This window comes from Puntigrus tetrazona, chromosome 8, assembly GCF_018831695.1.
Source record: "Puntigrus tetrazona isolate hp1 chromosome 8, ASM1883169v1, whole genome shotgun sequence".
Taxonomy (NCBI): Eukaryota; Metazoa; Chordata; class Actinopteri; order Cypriniformes; family Cyprinidae; genus Puntigrus; species Puntigrus tetrazona.
Window position 1 is genome coordinate 10,348,096 of NC_056706.1, and position 20,783 is coordinate 10,368,878.

At 39.3% G+C, this 20,783-nt stretch overlaps 1 protein-coding gene across 1 annotated transcript; it reads left to right on the plus strand.

Moving 5' to 3' along the window:
• Positions 1–818: 818 nt before the first annotated feature.
• col2a1a (collagen, type II, alpha 1a) lies at positions 819–19,768 on the plus strand. Its single transcript, XM_043246631.1, is given in 56 exon segments — positions 819–1,131; positions 3,209–3,418; positions 5,007–5,023; positions 5,118–5,150; positions 5,253–5,285; positions 5,476–5,529; positions 5,724–5,825; positions 5,914–5,991; positions 6,761–6,805; positions 6,975–7,028; positions 7,181–7,234; positions 7,338–7,370; positions 7,372–7,392; positions 7,506–7,559; positions 7,644–7,697; positions 8,397–8,441; positions 8,556–8,609; positions 8,723–8,767; positions 9,069–9,122; positions 9,253–9,351; positions 9,450–9,494; positions 9,617–9,715; positions 9,854–9,907; positions 10,026–10,133; positions 10,218–10,271; positions 10,356–10,454; positions 10,606–10,659; positions 11,125–11,223; positions 11,329–11,382; positions 11,550–11,603; positions 11,726–11,779; positions 11,923–11,976; positions 12,066–12,110; positions 12,207–12,305; positions 12,424–12,531; positions 12,633–12,686; positions 12,778–12,831; positions 12,921–12,974; positions 13,110–13,128; positions 13,131–13,162; positions 13,656–13,763; positions 14,011–14,064; positions 14,186–14,239; positions 14,362–14,523; positions 14,641–14,748; positions 15,022–15,129; positions 15,273–15,326; positions 15,553–15,660; positions 15,938–15,991; positions 16,154–16,261; positions 16,361–16,414; positions 16,517–16,624; positions 16,724–17,012; positions 17,127–17,314; positions 17,756–17,998; positions 18,338–19,768. Coding segments are annotated over 56 exon segments (4,473 nt in total). The 5' UTR covers positions 819–1,037; the 3' UTR covers positions 18,485–19,768.
• Positions 19,769–20,783: the final 1,015 nt, after the last annotated feature.

Genomic DNA, 20,783 nt, shown 5'->3' on the forward strand with positions numbered 1-20,783 from the left:
TATTTCTAATTTCAATTAATAGGTTAATTAATTGGTTAACATTTTTAGCTTTGGTTTTAGTTTAGATTTAGTTTTACTTTATTCAATAACAAAACTGCTTCTGAAACAAAGAGCTGCTGTTAAGTTACTGCTTTGGCAGAACAGAACATTTATTTGTACTGTAATAACAACTACTCTGAAGCAGCTGGCACTCCACCAGAGAAATAATGTTTAAATTCAGTCAGGTTGTGCCAAGTGTTGAAGCCTAGTGGATAAGCTTGATACAAGTACGTTGGAATGGTTGAATCAAAAAGACAATATGCTGTTTGATGTTGTTTATCTTATTCACAGTGATTAAGATTAATTAAGATGTCCGATACCACCAGTAACATCATTTTTGGCTTTGCAAATAAGTATTATTGAACATGCAAACTGCAAGTACATCATATACATAAATGTTGACGGATGATGTTCACACTGTATTATGTATGAACACCCATGGTTCACATACTCACAAAACTCCATGACATTATCTTGAGTTTTTACGGTCATGTGCAACCTAGTGGGTCAAAAATCTTTGAAACAATGAAAGTATTTTGGTTCTCCAAGTCTCTTTTCTGAGCAAAGGCCATTCTGATGCACTTTCATACAAAAGCGCAGAGAAAGTCTGCCACTTGCCAGGAAAGGGCGCTGAGGGGAGGGGTGGATGGGTTTGGATGGAATTGTTCTTGAGACAGAGGAGTGGCGGAGTTTTTTTGCCCCCCTCTTCTTTCCCAATGGGGTGGGCTTGGGGGGCTGATATGGCTCGTATTTCAGCGCTCGTGGGGGTCGGGGTTGGACTCACTTTTTGGGATATACTAAGATTCATAAATGCGCCAGTGGACATAAAACCGCGGAGCTCTGACTGACGCGGTGGGTTCTGTCTGTGTGCGCCTGGCGTCGGATCCTCCCAAATACATCCACATCCACTTCCACACTCCCCGCGAGCACAGAGCTGCCGCTCCGCCGGTTCTTCGGCGACTTTGACCCCTGAGGACCTGCATGTCTAATCTTTAGACATGTTCAGATTAGCGGATTCGCGGACTCTCCTGCTACTTGTAGCAACGCATTGCGTTTTGCTATCCCTTGTAAGATGTCAACAAGAAGATGACCGTAAGTTGGAATTTTTCAAATTGAAATTCAAAGTATCTTGCTATAAAAAAAAATCGCACTGTGTTTCCATGGTTACATGAGAGGAAAGTTTGGAATGGATCGGTTTGATTTGCGCGTTTCACCTCTGGACTGTGGAATGTCTTGACTCAATTTTTTAAAAACAAAACGAAAAGTATACATAAGACCGCGTGCTTGTCTTTTAGGTCTAAGTCTGTAGATATCCAGAGTTTTATTGCGAACGAGCGACGCGTGAAAACGCAAAAGCTGTCTAAACCGCATCGCGCTCCAATGATTTGAAAGCTCTGGTTTTCGCTCGCAGTGCAGGCAGAACGACAGGTTCAGACTCTTGTGTTTATTAAATGACCTAAGCTATCTAAAATAAAGAGCGAAACAGCTAAAGTAGCCACGTATTCGTTGTGAATGAACGTTTCTAAACAACTGTTCGGCCACCGCAAAAGTTTGAACGCAAGTTAACCAGTGCGCGGGGACTGATGCTCGCCAAGTAACTTTCTCCTGAGGAGGTTACTATAGCAACAGTACGCCGTTCGAGCTGCACAGGGTCTGTGTGATTACGATATGGTGGTAAAACGTGCGTCTTTCTCTCGTTATTTATCGTTGTAACGTAAATATAATGTTAAAATCGGCGGCGGATAACTAACTGCGCTAGTAGTGAGTTGTGCGAGACCACAAAAGTTCCGACAGAAAAAAAAGCAACGAATTATTAGATGTATTGTTTCCTGGTTCGTTTAATTCAGTAAAAACTCCAAGATGACAAAACAAACCTTTACGTTTTTGCTACCTGTCAGTTAGCTGTCAGTTTTCGTGAAGTCAAGCATACGGGATACCTGTAGAAAATATCTTTAGAGTTCTTAGAGGAACTTTTAACCGAGAGTGACGAACCGAGGAACCCAAAATGATTTAAAGAGAAAGGTTACTTGTAACCATTTCAGCATTATAATGATTGATCTGTATAGGTGATTAATACACCCACCGGTGTTAGTGTGAGCGCTGTCTCACTCGAGATTAGGAGCAAAGGATCATACAAGGGTTCAAACGGTGCACCGTTAGCACACGTGCAAAGGGTTTGGAAAGCAACAAATGTTTCGGGTTTAGTTCAGGGATTTTACGTCGATTAGAAGGAGATTTGGGAACTAGGTTTGGTGGGTAGATAGGGAGGGGTCTGTGGAATGTTGTTTAAAACGCCATAACATCAGACTGGCAACCTCGAAGAGGCACAAGCATCTCGGAAGAGTGTCACGTGTGATATCTGGTGAACTGTAAAGCGATAGAAGAATAACGAGGCAGATGATGATCTTCCTGTGTTCTCATTAAATTTCTCACTCCTCAATAAACAAGGAAATGTTAATCACGCGGAACGCTTGCTCGGGCCGGCCTTTACTTGCATTCAAGAAAAGTGGATTTTCCGTATTTACAGTTAAGAGCTATAATTGCCGCATTCATGTGCGCCGGGGCTGGAAGCTGAAGTCAAATTACACTTTCATATGAATATCTGAAAAGCAAACGCATCAAGGGGTTCTGTGTGTGTGAGGGCTGTCCTTTTCGACCCATGAGGTGTGTTTGCCCTGGTGGTAAGTGAGACCATTAGATCCAGATGGAGCTCTCGAGAGGGGTGTGTTTGCATAAGGCACCAGGCTGTCAATGCAGCCCTGTCTGTGTTTGAGAAAGCCCCATTCATTGCTAGCTTTGTAGATTTGGGGTTCAGTTACAAATACGCAGACTACAGGAGCCCACATTTTACACCAGGGTGTCATATATGCACCCTGCAAATATTACTAACCAGTGTTGTGGTGACTGTATAATCAAAATGTAACCAGATGCCAGCCACCAGGTGAACAGAAAATTAGAATTTTGTTTATGGATAGAATTTAGAATATATATATATATATATATATATATATATATATATATATATATATATATATATATATATATATATATATATATATATGAGATCCATACAACTTAGTTTTTCAGGATGAGGCTGTTATTTTTACATTGCTCACCTGTCTCTTAACCCCATGCACTCCTTTCTGTCGCCCCCTTCTGGTGGCTGCAGAAGAAGACTTTGGCGGCTGCATCCAGGATGGCCAGCACTATGCAGACCGTGCAGTATGGAAGCCAGAAGCGTGCCGTGTCTGTGTGTGTGATTCAGGGGCAGTACTATGTGACGAGGTCATCTGTGAGGACCTGAGAGACTGTGCCAATCCCATCATTCCACCTGGAGAGTGCTGTCCCATCTGCCCAGCTGACACCGACGAACCTATCGGTCCGCTCTCTGCTTATACAGCTCTCTTTGCTTGTCTACCTGTTCTTCTAGCTGTCTGTCTGCTCTGAGTTCTGTAACCATGACAAGTGTCACATACCACTAGAGTACTCTAGATGGTCATGTCATGTGATTCAGAACTCAAAGCAAACATGTAAAGGGAATAAAGCAACACTTTTAAGTTTTGCGTTTGCATTTTGGTGCAAATTATGTTTTTCAGTTGAAGACAGTTATGGCTAAAATGTGTCCACTTTTTTATTTTATTTTATTTTTTATACAAAGTGCACAATCTTGAATTGTTTGCTGTGAAATCCATTTTTTTAACCAAGCCACTATTTTTATTTATTTTAGTTATATATATATATATATATATATATATATATATATATATATATATATATATATATATATATATATATATATATTTTTTTTTTACTCAATATTTCAATAAAAACAATTTACTTTGTAAGTTTTGAGCTCACTTATACATTAGTGACATAATGTTTTATTCTGAGGATGATTTGATTCGATTTTAAGTTAAAAGAATCAATAACATATTACATTATATTATACTATATTGTATTATATTTTACTGTACGCTTTTTTTAAAACATTCAAAGTTCAAACAGATAGATATTCAGTTTTTTTTTTTTTTTTTTTTAAAAAAGACTTTTCTTGAAAAAATTTTCTTGAAAGTGGACTCACCTTGGCCATAGACTGCTTTGGTTTGGAAAAAAACTGAAAAACAAGACAATGGGTCTTTGAATTAGAGGTCGTGGCACAACCCCGTTCAAACACCTAATTAACAAAAAATTTTGAAGTGTTCTTTCAACTTTTTTTCCTTCACTTCTTGTTCAGTCAACCTTGACAGCTGATATTGTTCATTTTCAAAATGTTGTGTGCTGCTGCTGCTGCTGCACAGATACACACAATAATAAAATGAACAGAATTATCAAAATATGCAGAAATGTTTTTCCTGAACATTTTTAATATATTGCTACTCGCTGTATTCAGTCCGTGGCATTGATACAGAATGAGTTTTCACTAAACTTTTATATGCATTTGTTTGTTTTTTGGTTATCTAATTGGCTGAGCAACATATAGCATAATATTGCTTCTAATATAAAGCATAATGCTTGTTTTCAAATGATCGTGAGCTTGCACCTTAATATTCTGCCTTTAACAGTTTAACTGAAGCAGATTGGGAAGAGAATGATGCTGTTTTGGTACAAGGCCTGGTGGGGTGCAGTTATGTAGTTTCCGCAGGGAATAGCAGTTCATTAGTTCTGACAGTACCACTGAGTGTCTGACTAGTTTACCGTCCTCATTATGAGTCAGTATTAGCTGATTACTTCTTTCACAGCCTGCTTTTGCCTGACCCTTTGGCGACCTCTAATTTTTTTTATGATGTGCCAGCAGTATTATTGAGAATGTAAGAATCAGAGGTTGTGACTCCAGACAGACTGTTATTCCGCTACATTGATTGATTTCATATGTGTTTGCTAATTGATATAATAAATGCAGAACCACTTCCTACTGTGTCTAACTGTCAATCTTTATCTTCCCTTCATCCTGTGACATGATTCGACAGGGTCACTTGGTGCAAAGGTGAGTCACGTCTTTAAGAAATGGATAATATGCTAGAATCAATTACATAAATTGTATAGTAAGTCTTAAATCTGTTCTTTGTTACTCTACGCAGGGGCAGAAAGGAGAACCAGGTGATATTGCAGATGTAAGTGATTTCACCAGTAAACAGCTTTGAGTTTTAGATAGATTTGACCAAATTTTGAAAACTGGAGTCGGAAAATAATATTTATTTGTTTTTTTTTTGTAGGTTGTAGGACCAAGAGGACCTGCTGGCCCAATGGTGAGATGAATCAGAAACACTTTGGTAGTCTGTTTCTGAATTATGTGCGAAACATCATTGCTTTTCCTCCACTAGGGGGCTCTCTAGAACATTTATTTGAGTTTTAAACCGTTGTACCTTTCACACCAGAGACCTACAGCTTTATTTTTTGACTTTTTGATGATTTACATTTGTCTTTTTGTGATTTAAGGGAACCCCAGGAGAGCAGGGACCACGCGGAGAGAGAGGACCTAAGGGTGAGAAGGTAAGACATTTTGCCTTTTCCAACTTTTTTCTCAGACTTGTTAGGTAAAGTGATGTCAGACCTTATTAGCAGTTAGCCGGGTACATTAAGTCGGCAGTGGACACACTCTGCAGGATGCTGTCATGTGAAAAGGCTTTAGTTAATCTCTGTTCTTTTCCGCTCATATGCTCTGTTATTTTTCTCCCACCCTTTAGGGAAATCCCGGCCCAAGAGGGAGAGATGGCGAGCCTGGTACACCTGGAAACCCAGGACCCCCTGGACCACCAGGACCTAATGGTCCCCCTGGACTTGGAGGAGTACGTTCCTCCTCTCCTTTCATCTACTCACTCAATTTGCGTCTGCCGCTTGCAGGGTTACTGTAAATGTGTTTTCCTATGTGTGCAGAACTTTGCTGCTCAGATGGCTGGTGGTTTTGATGAGAAGGCGGGAGGTGCTCAGATGGGTGTGATGCAGGGACCAATGGTGAGAAAATACATATCTATATGCTCACAGACATATCTACGTATATATATAAAATACCTTTTGCAATTGAGTGAAATACATTTTTCTGTAAACTGAATCCCATGTTGAAAGAATATCTCTTTGTGTTTGGTTCATTTGGATCCGTCAGAATAATACAAAAAATATTATAATGCAAAATAATAGTTATTATAGTATTATAGTAGTATGTAGGTCTGCAATTCAGATACTGTTTGTAAGGTCTTTCCCCTCCCAGAATGCTCTGGAATGACATTTCATTGAAGTTTCATTTATTCTGTTTATTGAGTTTTTTTACATCCAAGCATTGATCAAACGTATTTTAACATAAACAAAAGCAAAAGCTACATGCGTGAATTAATAAAATGCATTATATACATAAAATATTTTATAATTATACTTTAAACTCTCCAAACACTGAATAAATCCCGTCTCAAAAATAGTTTTCTTTAAGTAAATGAACTCTGCATCATATAGTATAATATCTTTACTGATCTTCAGTGCCCCTACTGACTGATTTAGTCACAATAGCTTTTAAAATGCCACCTGTTTTCACCAAGTTACAGTGATACATGGATTCTGGAATACATGGGGTTGCTAAAAATAAATTGCCATGCAATAAAATACATAATTCTGATTAATAAAATAAAATGATAACAATAAAGGGAATATACGATGAATATTACAGAGTTGATGCTCTTATCTGGGTCAAAGCTGCCATGCTGTCTTTCAATTTCCACTGTTTTATCTACAGGGTCCAATGGGTCCCCGTGGTCCTCCCGGCCCTCCTGGAGCACCTGTGAGTAAAAACACAATTCATAATCATAATCATTTTATATTCCCAGTTAATTGAGAAAAACAATGTAAAGCTGATTATTTTCTACCATTGATGAGACAGATATGAGTAACATGTTAGCACCCACCAACGCCAACTCCTAAGCTCACACTGTCATTTGTTTCCCTTCCAGGGCCCACAAGGTTTCCAAGGCAACCCCGGAGAGGCTGGTGAACCCGGTCCTGCTGTGAGTGTCCCAATCATCGCCTACATACACACACATATGGCATTTTATAAACCCACATATTACATGGCCCACACAAATGATACATTCAGATGCACAAAGAGACAGCTTAACTAGGTCAGTTATATCAACTTATAACAATTGTTTTACTATAGGGTCCTCTTGGTCCCCGTGGCCCACCTGGACCCCCTGGAAAACCCGGAAGTGATGTAAGTACTTTGGTTTAGCAGACTTGTTTAATTTTCAACCTTTTCCAAAAGCTGAATGCTTGACAGCTACTAACTGCAATGTCACTGCCTGCTTTTCTTCCAGGGTGAGGCTGGCAAGCCTGGTAAGTCTGGCATGAGCGTGGACCCCAGGGCCTCAGGTAAACAACACACACAAACAAAGACTAGCATGCAACTGTTTCAGTCGCTTGTTTGTATTCTGCTATAATGGCCATAGATGCAATATAATTAAGTTTTCTTATGTATATGACAGGGAGCCCGTGGATTCCCCGGAACACCTGGCCTTCCTGGAATCAAAGGACACAGAGTGAGTTTCAGTTAGAATGAATTGTTTTTATGTATGTTTATTTCTGTATAAATACATGCATTTATTCTTTGAATGTGTCTGTAGGGACACCCAGGTCTTGATGGAGCTAAAGGAGAGGCTGGTGCTGCAGGTGCTAAGGTACAGCAACATAAAAATCAGTTAAAACACCCGACTGACAGATAAACTATGTACAATTCATCCTAACACACTGTCAATAATCATATCTGGCAGCATACAAGAACACACTGCTAACAAGTTTCACAAGACATCCAAATTCTAACGTACATTTATCCAATTAATGTCATTGTATGGCTTTATTGTATCCAAAACCTGCTTTTGATTCAATGTAATGTATATTGAATCCAAAGCAAAGGAATTGAACTGAATTAAATTTCCACTGGTGTTTTAAATGATAAATGTATTTTAAACTATAAATGCTCGTATAAAAACATCAGACCTTGACAAACAGAATATGTAATAATAATATGCACTACCAGTTCATTTTTTCTAATAGTAAAACTACGCAAAACAAGACAAAAGCATACATTTTACATTTAACAGACATTTATTAAATGTATGTGCTTTTGTAAAGCATTATCTGCGAGTCTGTTTTGAAAAAAATATATATTATGAAATAACTTAAATATAATTTAATTTCTACTGATATATTTTAAACTATAAGGGCTATAAAGATACCAGAACATTGAGAAATATATAGTTATATGTAATATTAAATGCTAAATGTGCTAATTCATTTTAATTAGGTTCTGAGCAAATTGATTTGACCTAATATTATACAATTGTCAGGTGTAATCAGTCTCCTTTCTCTTCTTTCAGGGTGAATCTGGTGCTAATGGTGAAAACGGTGCTCCTGGACCAATGGTCAGTACCTAGAGTCAAAAATGGCCTGATGATTTATTTAGTAGGTTTCTGACAATGAAATAGTTCATCTAACACTCTCCATACTGTTTTCTACTTCTTTTTTTTGTCTATCAGGGTCCACGTGGTCTGCCCGGTGAGAGAGGCCGTCCTGGACCTCCTGGTGCTGCTGTAAGTGAATACTCCAACTAAACACTGGCCAAATAAAGAATACTCTATATGATCAAAATTGCAGCAGCAAAGGTGGCTTTCGGCTGTAATGATCTACTTATGTCTGTCCACAGGGTGCTCGTGGTAATGATGGTCTGCCTGGTCCTGCTGGTCCTCCTGTAAGTGCATTTCTTCACTTTCTCAAGTTCAGGAAGTCTGTGTAATCCTAAATTATACTAATGGTAACCCCATATGGGGATATCCTGATATCAATGTGAATGATTGTCAGTTTAAAGATATGTATGTATTTAACTTAATAATTCCATACAATATTTACTAAAAAATGTAGAAAATTTATTTCAAATACTGAAAATGTACATCTCTCTTTTACAAACCACAAAATAACATTATAGGGATGTATAAAGTGCATGAGGAAGTAAGCATGCATCTCTGATCATTTGTGAATGTTTCTGTGCTCAGGGCCCTGTTGGTCCTGCTGGTGCTCCAGGTTTCCCAGGATCCCCTGGTGCTAAGGTAAAATACCAGTCATCTTTAGCACTATGAATTCTTAAACTATTCTCATATGTAAGCATTTTTAAATTTGTACAGATGTATGAGGAATAACATTATCGTTGGTAATGAGATGTGATGTTCACTCCTGCAGGGTGAAGCTGGTCCCACTGGAGCTCGTGGACCCGAGGGCGCACAAGGACCCCGTGGAGAGGCCGGTACACCTGGATCACCTGGACCCGCTGGTGCATCTGTGAGTACAATTACAGATATGACAAGCAAAACATGATTTAGATTTTCTTCACTTTCTTCATATACACTATTTTAAAATTCAATGTTCACGTTCTGCAGGGTAACCCTGGTACTGATGGCATTCCTGGTGCCAAAGGATCTGCTGTGAGTATATTCATATAATATATTGTTCTTTTTCACGGATTTCTCTGAATATTTCTAAAATAATTTTTAGTCTGGTCACACTATTGCAGTGAATCTATTATAGACATTTTTCTCTTTTACAGGGTGGTCCTGGCATTGCTGGTGCCCCTGGTTTCCCCGGACCCCGTGGCCCACCAGGACCTCAGGGAGCTACTGGACCTCTTGGTCCTAAAGGACAATCTGTATGTAATCACGTCCTGATCTGTTTTAAAAGCTTATTAATGATTTCATATAAAACTATTAATAATTTCATACTGATGGACAGGTTACTGATTATTTTCGGCATTGCACTAATTGAAATCACTTTTGTGTTTATACAGGGAGACCCTGGTATCCCAGGATTTAAAGGCGAGGCTGGACCCAAGGGAGAGCGTGTAAGTAACCCACCTTATCCTAATATTTATCTTCATTCATCTGTTCTATTGTATCAATCTCAATCCTATGAAATATTGTAGCAAACTAATCAGTTATGTTTTTATCTTAATTACACAGGGTGTTGTAGGACCTCAGGGTGCCCCTGGCCCATCTGGAGAAGAAGGCAAGAGAGGACCAAGAGGAGAGCCTGGTTCAGCCGGACCTCTCGGACCTCCTGGAGAAAGAGTGTGTATCTTATCTTAGCTATATTTACTGATTCACTAGATGATGAAGAACCACATTAACGAGCCCATATGTGTTCTTTGCTAGGGAGCTCCAGGTAACCGTGGATTCCCTGGTCAGGATGGTCTTGCTGGAGCAAAGGTTGGTGATTTAGACTGACAGTTGGTTACTCATCTAATTAACCCATGTATTTCCTCTGTATTCAAAAGTTCTGTACTCTGATAGGGCGCCCCTGGTGATCGTGGTGTTCCTGGTGTTACCGGCCCTAAAGGTGCAACTGGAGATCCTGGTCGCACGGGCGAGTCTGGTCTTCCTGGAGCTAGAGTACGTGAAAACCTGAAAACTGATTATTCAGGGCAATTTAGATCATCATAACTGTAGATAACATACATTACAATCTAAAATCAGCGTTTATGATCATTGGTATAAAGGCTCATGGTATTTTTTATCATTCATCTGCTTCCTCTTCTAATAGGGTCTCACTGGACGCCCTGGTGATGCTGGACCTCAAGGAAAAGTTGGAGCACCTGTGAGTATCTATAAATCTATTTACACCATGCAAAAAGATATACAGTACTGTTCAAAAGGCTCAGGAAGTTAAGAAAATATATTTCCATCTAGAAAGGATGCATTAAATTGTTCGGAAATGTCAGTAAAGACATTTTTAATGTTAAAATATATTTCTATTTAAAAAAATAGTATAAAAAAGAAATGAGCACAAAACCAGCATAGAATGAGTAATGATGCTGAAGATTCAGCTTTACCATCACAGGAATAAATAACATTTTAAAATAGAAGAGATTTCACAATATAACTGTTGTTACTTTATTTTTAATTATATATTGCAGCCATGGTGAGCATAAGAGGTTTCTTTCAAAACTACCAACCTAAACCTTTGTCATACCAAAAAGAGATCCATCATAAACTGGGTACAAGCCATTGTGATCTAATAAATGCTGCATCTTCAGTACTAAACATGTCATTTTCATTACAGGGTGCCCCTGGTGAAGATGGACGCCCTGGTCCTCCTGGGCCTCTTGGCGCTCGTGGTCAGCCTGGAGTGATGGGATTCCCTGGACCTAAGGGAGCCAATGTGAGCATTTCAGCATTTCAGCTACTAGTGTTCATATTTAGGTCTGTAAAATTGTTTGGGAAATGTATGTGTTGTACCTCAATGGACTGTCTCTCTCTTTCACAGGGTGAACCTGGAAAACCTGGAGAGAAAGGACTTCTTGGACGTACTGGTCTTAGAGTAAGTCATGTTCCAATGTCCACATTACTTGGCCTTGTATGTCATTAAGCATCAGATCTAACTAGACTAACCTTGGAAACAGCTCACAACACATAGCAGAGCTTTTGCACAGACAAGCACCAGGAAAATGTAAAAATGTATTTTCTCTCTTTATTTTTCTCTATTAGGGTTTGCCTGGTAAAGATGGAGAGACTGGAGTTTCTGGTCCACCTGGTCCTGCTGTGAGTATTACATCACATTACTCACAGTGTCTTATGACCTCAGTTCTTTCATTCAGTCAATAAACGGCCACGGTCTGAAACATTTCCTTGAAGACTAAATCATGATGTTCGTGTACTTTTAGGGTCCAGCTGGTGAGAGAGGAGAGCAGGGTCAACCTGGTCCATCTGGCTTCCAGGTACATTCAAATCAATATTCTGTTAATATTACTATATTATTAAATTGTGAAAGAGAAAACTTCACTCTTAAATTAGCGAAGCTGAATAAGGAGTCAGTTTCATGGGATCAAGGTTTTCTAAGAATTACTCTGTTTCTGCACAGGGTCTTCCTGGACCTACTGGAGCCCCCGGAGAGCCTGGTAAACCTGGTGACCAGGTGAGGATCACTTAAGATATTTATTTAATTCTCTATTTGTGCCTTTAAGTATCCCAATTATGTTATATTTCTCTTTTTTCTCTTTATAGGGTGTTCCTGGAGAGGGTGGTGCTGCTGGTCCCACTGGACCAAGAGTAAGTATTTAATTAACAAGATTCCCAATTACTACTGGAAATAAGCAGTAATGTGACATTACACAAAATAACTCTTGTCTTTTTTTTTTTTTTTAGGGTGAACGTGGTTTCCCTGGTGAGAGAGGAGGCTCTGGCCCTCAGGGTCTCCAGGGACCAAGAGGACTTCCAGGAACTCCTGGTACCGATGGACCTAAGGTGAGATTATGTCTGACTGAGATTATGCTTTATAATTACATATAAAATCTGTCTATTCTTCATTTTTACACTTTTAAATAGTCAAATGAATGAATCCTTATTGTTTGATTTCCAACAGGGTGCAATTGGACCAGCTGGTACTGCTGGAGCTCAGGGTCCTCCTGGTCTGCAGGGCATGCCTGGCGAGAGAGGAACTGTTGGAATCCCTGGAGCTAAAGGTGACAGAGTAAGTAACTTTAAAACCATACTCACTTATTATTACATCAACCTAGTTTCATGGTATTGATCTACTGAATGACTGAGTGACTTACTGTCTCATTTTATTAGGGTGACAGCGGAGAGAAAGGACCTGAAGGTGCTCCTGGCAAAGATGGTTCAAGAGTAAGTGCTATAAAGACAGCCGATGTAGGGAAATTGCCTGCTTTTTTTCTTGCTTATGTTTCTGTAATGATGTTTCTGTCATTTTTCCCAGGGTTTAACTGGTCCTATTGGTCCACCTGGTCCTTCTGGTCCCAATGGCGCTAAGGTGAATGTCTCATCCAGTAGTTGCATGATAATATTATTTGAGGAAATTGTTTAATTCTGTTGTTTGATTACTCTTTTTCTTTTTCACAGGGTGAAAATGGTCCCATTGGCCCAAATGGTGCTCCTGGTGCTCGTGGGGCCCCTGTAAGCAAAATATTAATATGTTTATTACAACTAGACAGCAAACACAAAAAAGAATGGAATTTGTGGTTTTGTCATGGCTTTTAAAGGTTCTTTTTAGACTTTATCTTATTCATTATTCTATCATCATCCTGTTAGGGCGATCGTGGTGAGATTGGTGCCCCGGACCTGCTGGCTTTGCTGGACCTCCTGTAAGTAGTTACAAAAACTCCTTTTTACTGCAGTGATTACATATAAAAGATATTTTCAGACTCAAAAATAAAAATCTCTTTTGATAAGGCAACATATAATGGCTTAAAACTTAAGAAACTGTAAAAAAACCCAAAAAACCCAACCAGTCCATAATGTTGTAAATGTAAAGGTACAAATATGGGCACTAAAACAATTATACATTAGGTATTAATTTGCAATATCTCTGGATTTTGGCATTTTAAAGACCATGAATAAAATGATTCGAAAAACATTGTGTCATTTAATGTAATCATTTTTGCATGTATTGGAAACCTAGTAGATATAATACAGAATTCAGAACTCTATAGTGAGACTTTTAAATAATTTACTATTCTCTGTTGCTACAATGTAAAAAGGATGTAGTGAAATAATCGATTAGGAATTGTCTTTGATAATAAACTTCAAGCAATAAGGAAACTCTGATTACAACCTTTTGACACTGTCACTATTTAGGGTGCTGATGGCCAGCCTGGAATTAAAGGAGAGCAGGGTGAGTCAGGACAGAAAGGTGAAGCTGGATCCCCTGGACCTCAAGGACCATCAGGAGCACCCGGCCCAGTGGTAAGTGTTTGTGCCTCACTAACTATTGATAATTTAATATATTTTGTAAATCATTTTTACACTGATGTGTGGTTAGAAGAGGTCGTTTTTAGAAAACAGCTTGGTTTTGGTTATTGCTACTGAACTTTAAAGTCTTTGCTATTGTCTACATAAATTAACAGTTGAGCATCATGCATCAACTTTGTGCTGTCTCTGTGTGGATTAAATTATTATATTTGCCTCATCTATTATCCCTATTTGATTTCAGGGCCCAACTGGTGTTACAGGACCTAAAGGAGCACGTGGAGCCCAAGGAGCCCCTGTGAGTCAATTAGTCATAAGTAATCATTTTCAGTTCATTTTTAAGTCTTTACCTGTTACTTTGACAGTAAAGGCTTTTCAGTGTTATTGTTTCTTTATAATAACATATTTCCCCATTGTAGGGTGCCACTGGTTTCCCAGGTGCTGCAGGAAGAGTCGGATCACCTGGACCCAATGTAAACCCCTTAATATCACAGACACATCTCTGTAGTTCCTCCATATTTTAATCAAACTGAATGACTGTACTGTCATAAACCTATCCTAATCTCAAATATACTTTTTAATTATTCTTTCCCAGGGAAACCCTGGTCCTCCTGGTCCTGTAGGTTCTGCTGGTAAAGATGGTCCTAAGGGAGTTCGTGGTGATGCTGGTCCCCCAGGCAGAGCAGGAGATGCTGGACTGCGTGGACCTCCTGGTGCTCCTGGAGAGAAGGGAGAGGCTGGAGAGGATGGTCCTCCTGTAAGAATCAGATTCATTTATACATACTTACTTCAGCATTTAAATCACAGGTGTATTCTGTAGATGTTCATTGTTTTATTTACTGTATTAACCTTTCTTCTCTCATTTCTTGTGTAGGGTCCTGATGGTCCTTCCGGCCCTGCTGGTCTTGCTGGTCAGCGTGGTATTGTTGGTTTGCCTGGTCAGCGTGGTGAAAGAGGTTTCCCAGGACTTCCAGGACCCTCTGTAAGTAAACGAACCCACAGGAAACATCATCAACACATCGTCATTCAAACTCTTTTTCAATTCACAATAAAATCTAGAATAAATTTTAGTGTTTGATTTATTAGACCAAAAGTATTAATATTAGAAATGCATTTTAAGCACCCCTTAATTATGTTTTATCTCACATATGTCTAAATAATTGTTTCTTAAAATTAATTTTGTGTTATTGTGCAAGAATACATTTTGCCCCGAAAATCTTTCACTGATGCACTGTGATACAAATTTGTACCACAGGGTGAGCCTGGCAAACAGGGAGGTCCTGGCTCTTCTGGTGACCGTGGACCCCCTGGCCCTGTTGGACCTCCTGGATTGACTGGACCTGCTGGAGAGACTGGACGTGAGGTAAAGAACACATACATGCATAACATATCAGTACCTGTACCAAAGAAAGTACAGATCTGAAGTCAGTGAACAGTTTAGTGAATACTTTCTTCCTCTACATACTATTAAATCAAATCTCACTCATCCATTCTGTTTGCCCTCAGGGTAATCCTGGATCTGATGGCCCACCTGGTAGAGATGGTGCTGCTGGTGTGAAGGTATGGAAACAAACAAAATATTTTTGAAACTAAAACAGTCCAGCCTGGCTAGTCAGTCCTAAGTCAATACAAGCAAACAATAGAATACTATTTGTCATTTCATATTAAATATTTCTTATTCCATTATTTAATTTCTCTGTTCAAAATGATGGACTAAATTGTTGGCTAGTACATGCACAGATGAATTTCCAACCAACTGTAATAAAGAATGTGTGTTATTTTCTAGGGCGAGCGTGGTAACACTGGTCCAATTGGTGCTCCTGGAGCTCCTGGTGCACCTGGTGCTCCTGGTTCCGTTGGTCCAATTGGCAAACAAGGAGACAGAGGAGAGAATGTGAGTACATCAACTTCACAAATCTCATTTTCAACAGTATACAGATTATATCTTCTGTATAAAAAAATGCATGACATCTAGTTTTGTTTCCCACTTTGGCAGCATAATTACAATCAACACTAAGCACAACCGTTTCATAAAACATTTCTCCCCCCAAAAATTCACCTGTAAGATATTAAACAAGAACATCCTTATGAAGATCAAACGTTTAGAAGTTTTAGCAGCGTCCACCACTTGTGTTTTATTTATTATGGGCCATCTTCTTTTCTTTTCAAAGGGCCCACAAGGACCTGGAGGACCCCCTGGACCCGCTGGAGCTAGAGGCATGGTTGTAAGTACATTTTATGAAGAGCGTGGAACAAAACAGAACATTGAAGAGATCAGGCTTTACAATTCTTGAAATAGCATTTTTTTTAAAAAGTCATTTTTTGGTTTGTCTCTCACTCCATAGCTGCTCACATGTTGATGGACTTTTTCCATTTCTCTTTATTAGGGACCTCAAGGACCTCGTGGTGATAAGGGTGAGGCAGGAGAAGCTGGAGAAAGAGGTCAGAAGGGACACCGAGGATTCACTGGTCTGCAGGGTCTGCCTGGACCTCCCGTGAGTCTCTTTTACAAGTTTTAGTTTTTTCAACAATTTACAGTGAAAAGGTAGATTTATTAGCTATGCTTACACTTCTGTCCTGTCTCCTCAAAAAAGGGTTCTCCTGGAGACCAGGGTTCTTCTGGACCTGCTGGACCAAGTGGCGCTAAAGTGAGTCTGGCTTTCAGCTAGTCCAATTGAGAGAATAGACAATTTAGTATCTTCCTTTAATGCTCGGATGGATTATTAATGTTGTCATATTACTTGCAATAGGGACCTGCCGGACCTGTTGGACCAGCTGGTAAGGACGGATCTAATGGTCAGCCTGGACCTATTGGACCACCTGGACCTCGTGGACGTTCTGGAGAGGCTGGCCCAAGTGTAAGTGCTCATAAAACCTCAAATGTTCACTGACATTAGGTGTATCGACATGAAACTAACATTTATGATTCATATGCTCTTTCTATCTGTTCTCGTTAGGGTCCACCTGGTAACCCTGGACCCCCTGGTCCTCCTGGTCCCCCTGGCCCTGGCATTGACATGTCTGCCTTTGCTGGGTTGTCTCAGCCTGAGAAGGGACCCGATCCTCTGCGTTACATGCGTGCCGATGAGGCCTCCAGCTCTCTTACACAACATGATGTAGAGGTCGATGCCACACTGAAGTCGATCAACAGCCAGATCGAGGACATCCGCAGCCCAGATGGCTCCCGCAAGAACCCTGCACGCTCCTGCCGAGACCTGAAACTCTGCTACCCTGAATATAAGAGCGGTAAGAAGAGAGATTCAGAGACAAACTAACATCAAAAAATGCTCAGTCTAAAACACATTTGTGTGTATGATGCTCGTTATTACTCACTTAAACATGTCTGGTCCCTATCCACAGGTGAGTATTGGGTGGATCCTAACCTTGGTAGCCCTGCTGATGCCATCAGTGTTTTCTGCAACATGGAGACCGGAGAGACCTGCGTGAAGCCCAGCAATCCCAAAATCCCACGCAAGAACTGGTGGAGCAGCAAGAGCAAGGCGCAGAAGCACATTTGGTTTGGAGAGACCATGAACGGTGGATTCCACGTGAGTATAATCCTTATATTATGGAGATGTGCACTTTAAATTTTAGAAAAAAGACCAAAAGCACAATAAACCTCAAGGCACATCCTAATAAGAGTTTTGAATAGTCGACAGTAGCATAAAGGTTACATTTGGAAGTGATTTTGAACTGTAAATGTGTCACAATGTGCCACAGCTGGTTTAGGGAGCTGTTCACGGTTCTGAATTTTTTGTTGGTCCATGGTGCTGAAAATATTTAAACCAGCTGTGCTGAAATACACTCTTTTCTTCCCCTTGTGTCACTATCTTGTCTTAAAGGAATAGTTCATCCAAAGATTTATTAAAAAATATTCCTTTAAATTAAATGAATAAAATAAAATTAATTATTTAAATGGAATTTATTTTAAGTAATATTAATTACAATATTTTAAAGATTTTAAAAGACATTTTCTCTTTCTCTAACAGTTCAGCTATGCTGATAGCAGCCAGACTCCTAGTACTACCAGCATCCAGCTGAACTTCCTCAGACTGCTGTCTACTGAGGCCACTCAGACCATCACGTACCACTGCAAGAACAGCGTTGCTTACATGGACCAAGCCACAGGCAATCTGAAGAAGGCCGTTCTGCTGCAGGGCTCTAATGATGTGGAGATCAGAGCAGAGGGCAACAGCCGCTTTACATATGGAGTACTTGAGGATGGCTGCAAGGTGAGTCACGCAATAAAATATAATTTTTGAACATGCTGACTATAGTGCGCATACTAAATAAATTACAATAAATTACATTTATACTACCTTTCAAAGGTTTGTGGTCAGAATGATGTTTTAAAATAAAATATTTTTTTATTTTATATAATAGGTATTGCTTGCTTAATAGCTTATTAATTATTAAGAAATAACAGAAACAGAAATATTAAACAGCACAATAGATTTTTTTTGTAATAAGATATTTCTTACAATAAACACAAACACACACACACTTATTTTTATTTTATTTATATATTTAGTATAGAATTATCCACTTACATGGCTTTTACTGTCTTACAGAAGCACACAGGTCAGTGGGCCAAGACTGTGATTGAGTACAAAACTCAGAAGACATCCAGGCTGCCCATCGTGGACATTGCTCCCATGGACATCGGAGGAGCAGATCAGGAGTTTGGAGTGGACATTGGTGCAGTCTGCTTCTTGTAAAAAAAAAAATAAAACATATGTGGATTATGAAATAAGACATGGAAAAATACCAATGACGAGCAATAACTGTGAGGATGCAATACACTCTCCAAGTAACGAAATATGGAAGAAAAGAAAAATCTGAAAATTGACGAAAGTTTTTTTTCTCTAAAACACAAAAAGTCGTGCTGTCCACGTTTAGTGTGCAGGAAAACCAGCGCTAAATGGGATTGCCCCAAATAGTCTCTCCCTCTGAAATCCAGCCATGTTTCCCACAAGCCCTCAGTGCAGCGCCTCCTCCTGCCGGGAGCCAAGAGGGGGACAGACCAAAAGATTCAGAGATTCAAAGAAAGACAGAAACATGGCTTGATGTCATCACGTCCTGCAGGGGGTGGGTGGTTGGGTGATGCTGCACAGCGTCATGGCTGGATACCACAGTAGTCCCTCCCACTAAAGAAGAAAGAAGGCCATGCCCAGTCCCACTTCACCCTGCCCTCAGCCTCTTGACTGTGACTCAGAAGAAAACATCACATTATGCAAGATTTTGTGAAATGTTAAACCTGAGGAGGGAATAAGTTAATATTTACTGTGTATAGTAACAAAAAATTCTTGATTCAGTCTGTACTGAAACAGCCAGATCTATATATTTTCACAATTATACGTGTTGGTGTGTGTGAGCATGTGCCTACACACACCGACAATATTTTGGGGAAAGTGCAGTTCCATTTATTTTTTTTGTTTTGTTTAGTTTTTTGTTTTGTTTTGTGTAAATCTTTTTTTTTTTTTTTCCCATGATTGCCCAAACTAGGAAGTTTTGGTCCCTTAACATAACAGCAGAAAAAGAAAAAAATCTAATAAATTTGGAAACCATTTCTATTTTTTGTTTATTTGCATGATCTTCATTTTTCAAGAAAAGCTACCTCACACAGGAAAAAGTTAAAATCTGGATGCGAACGAAAGCAGCTTGGGGTTCGAGAAGCGTCAGGAAGACCCCCCCGGCACGGCTCGGTCCATCTTCAGAAGGTGCTATTAGTATTGATCTATCAGTCAGTATTTCCCACAATTCCCAGACCATCCCACTCCCTAACTAGCCTCATTCAACACACACAGCCTGCTCAGAGGATGCGGAACTACGCGGGATGATCAAAAGACAGAGGGACTCTTTTGACAATGCCGGAATTTTGCTCCCAAAGGATCGCTGTATCACTGAACAGGATGTGTGTGTGTGTGAGGGTGTGTATATTTTTGTTATAATTAATATTATTATGATCTTGGTCTTTTTTTTTTGTTTGTTCTCTCTTTTTGGTTCTGGTTTTGTTACGATTTTAATTAATGTAAATTGAAAATAAAGGAAAAAACAAGGAATTATGAAGTCAGATTTTAATTGTGTTTTTAATCATAATGAGCACAAAAAGTTAAGTGTTTAGATTAGGCATAGGTGTATGAAACTAGTGCATTGCTTGAGTTTGTATGTGTGTGTACTGTATGATTGTGAATTTTCTATAAAAAAAGAGTCATACAGGTTATAAGACATAAAGACTTGTATAACATGCTTTCTTAGCCTTCACATAGCCTTCTAAAAATAAAACTGAATAAAAAAGAAGCTCCATCCATGATAATAACAAACATTTGGACCCTTAAGGCTTTTAGAAAAGCAGCAGTGGCCAGGTTTTATAGACAGGGCTTAGCCTAAACCAGGATTAGGCCATAGTTAAATTTTAAGTAATTTTTATAAACGTGCTTTAGAAAAAAGCTTTACTGGTGTCTTGAGACAAAACAAAGCCACTGACATGTAAAATCAGTCAGTGTACGTTTCTTTCAGGTGAAACAGCTCAGATTTACATTTTAGTCTAGGACTAGGCTCGAACCATGACTGTTAAACTCGGGGTAAATTGTACATCTTAGGTTTTTTTTTCCAAAATAAAATTACACCATCATGAAAGTCTTTTGAAAGGGTGTAAGAACTGAAAGGCTGTGCCTTCAAAAAACTAGGTGCATGACACGCTGAAAAGAAGCTCACCTTTTTAAGAAATGATGAGTAGCTGATGATGATGATGATGAATAGAGTCGTGCACAAAGACCCCCTGACACCCTGCGTATCCCTGACCTGTGACTCTTAGACGGCACAAAAGAAATCACTACACCAAACAACCTCATAAAAGCTCATCTGGCACATTCTGCAGAAAAAGGTTTTGCAGTTCAGTGAGACCGAGAGTTTTCAAGACAATAGCAGAGATGTTTAGAACACATGGAAATGCTGCAAAATGCACTTTTTCAGTAATGTTAATATAAATGTATATTAAAGAAGGTGCAAAGAACA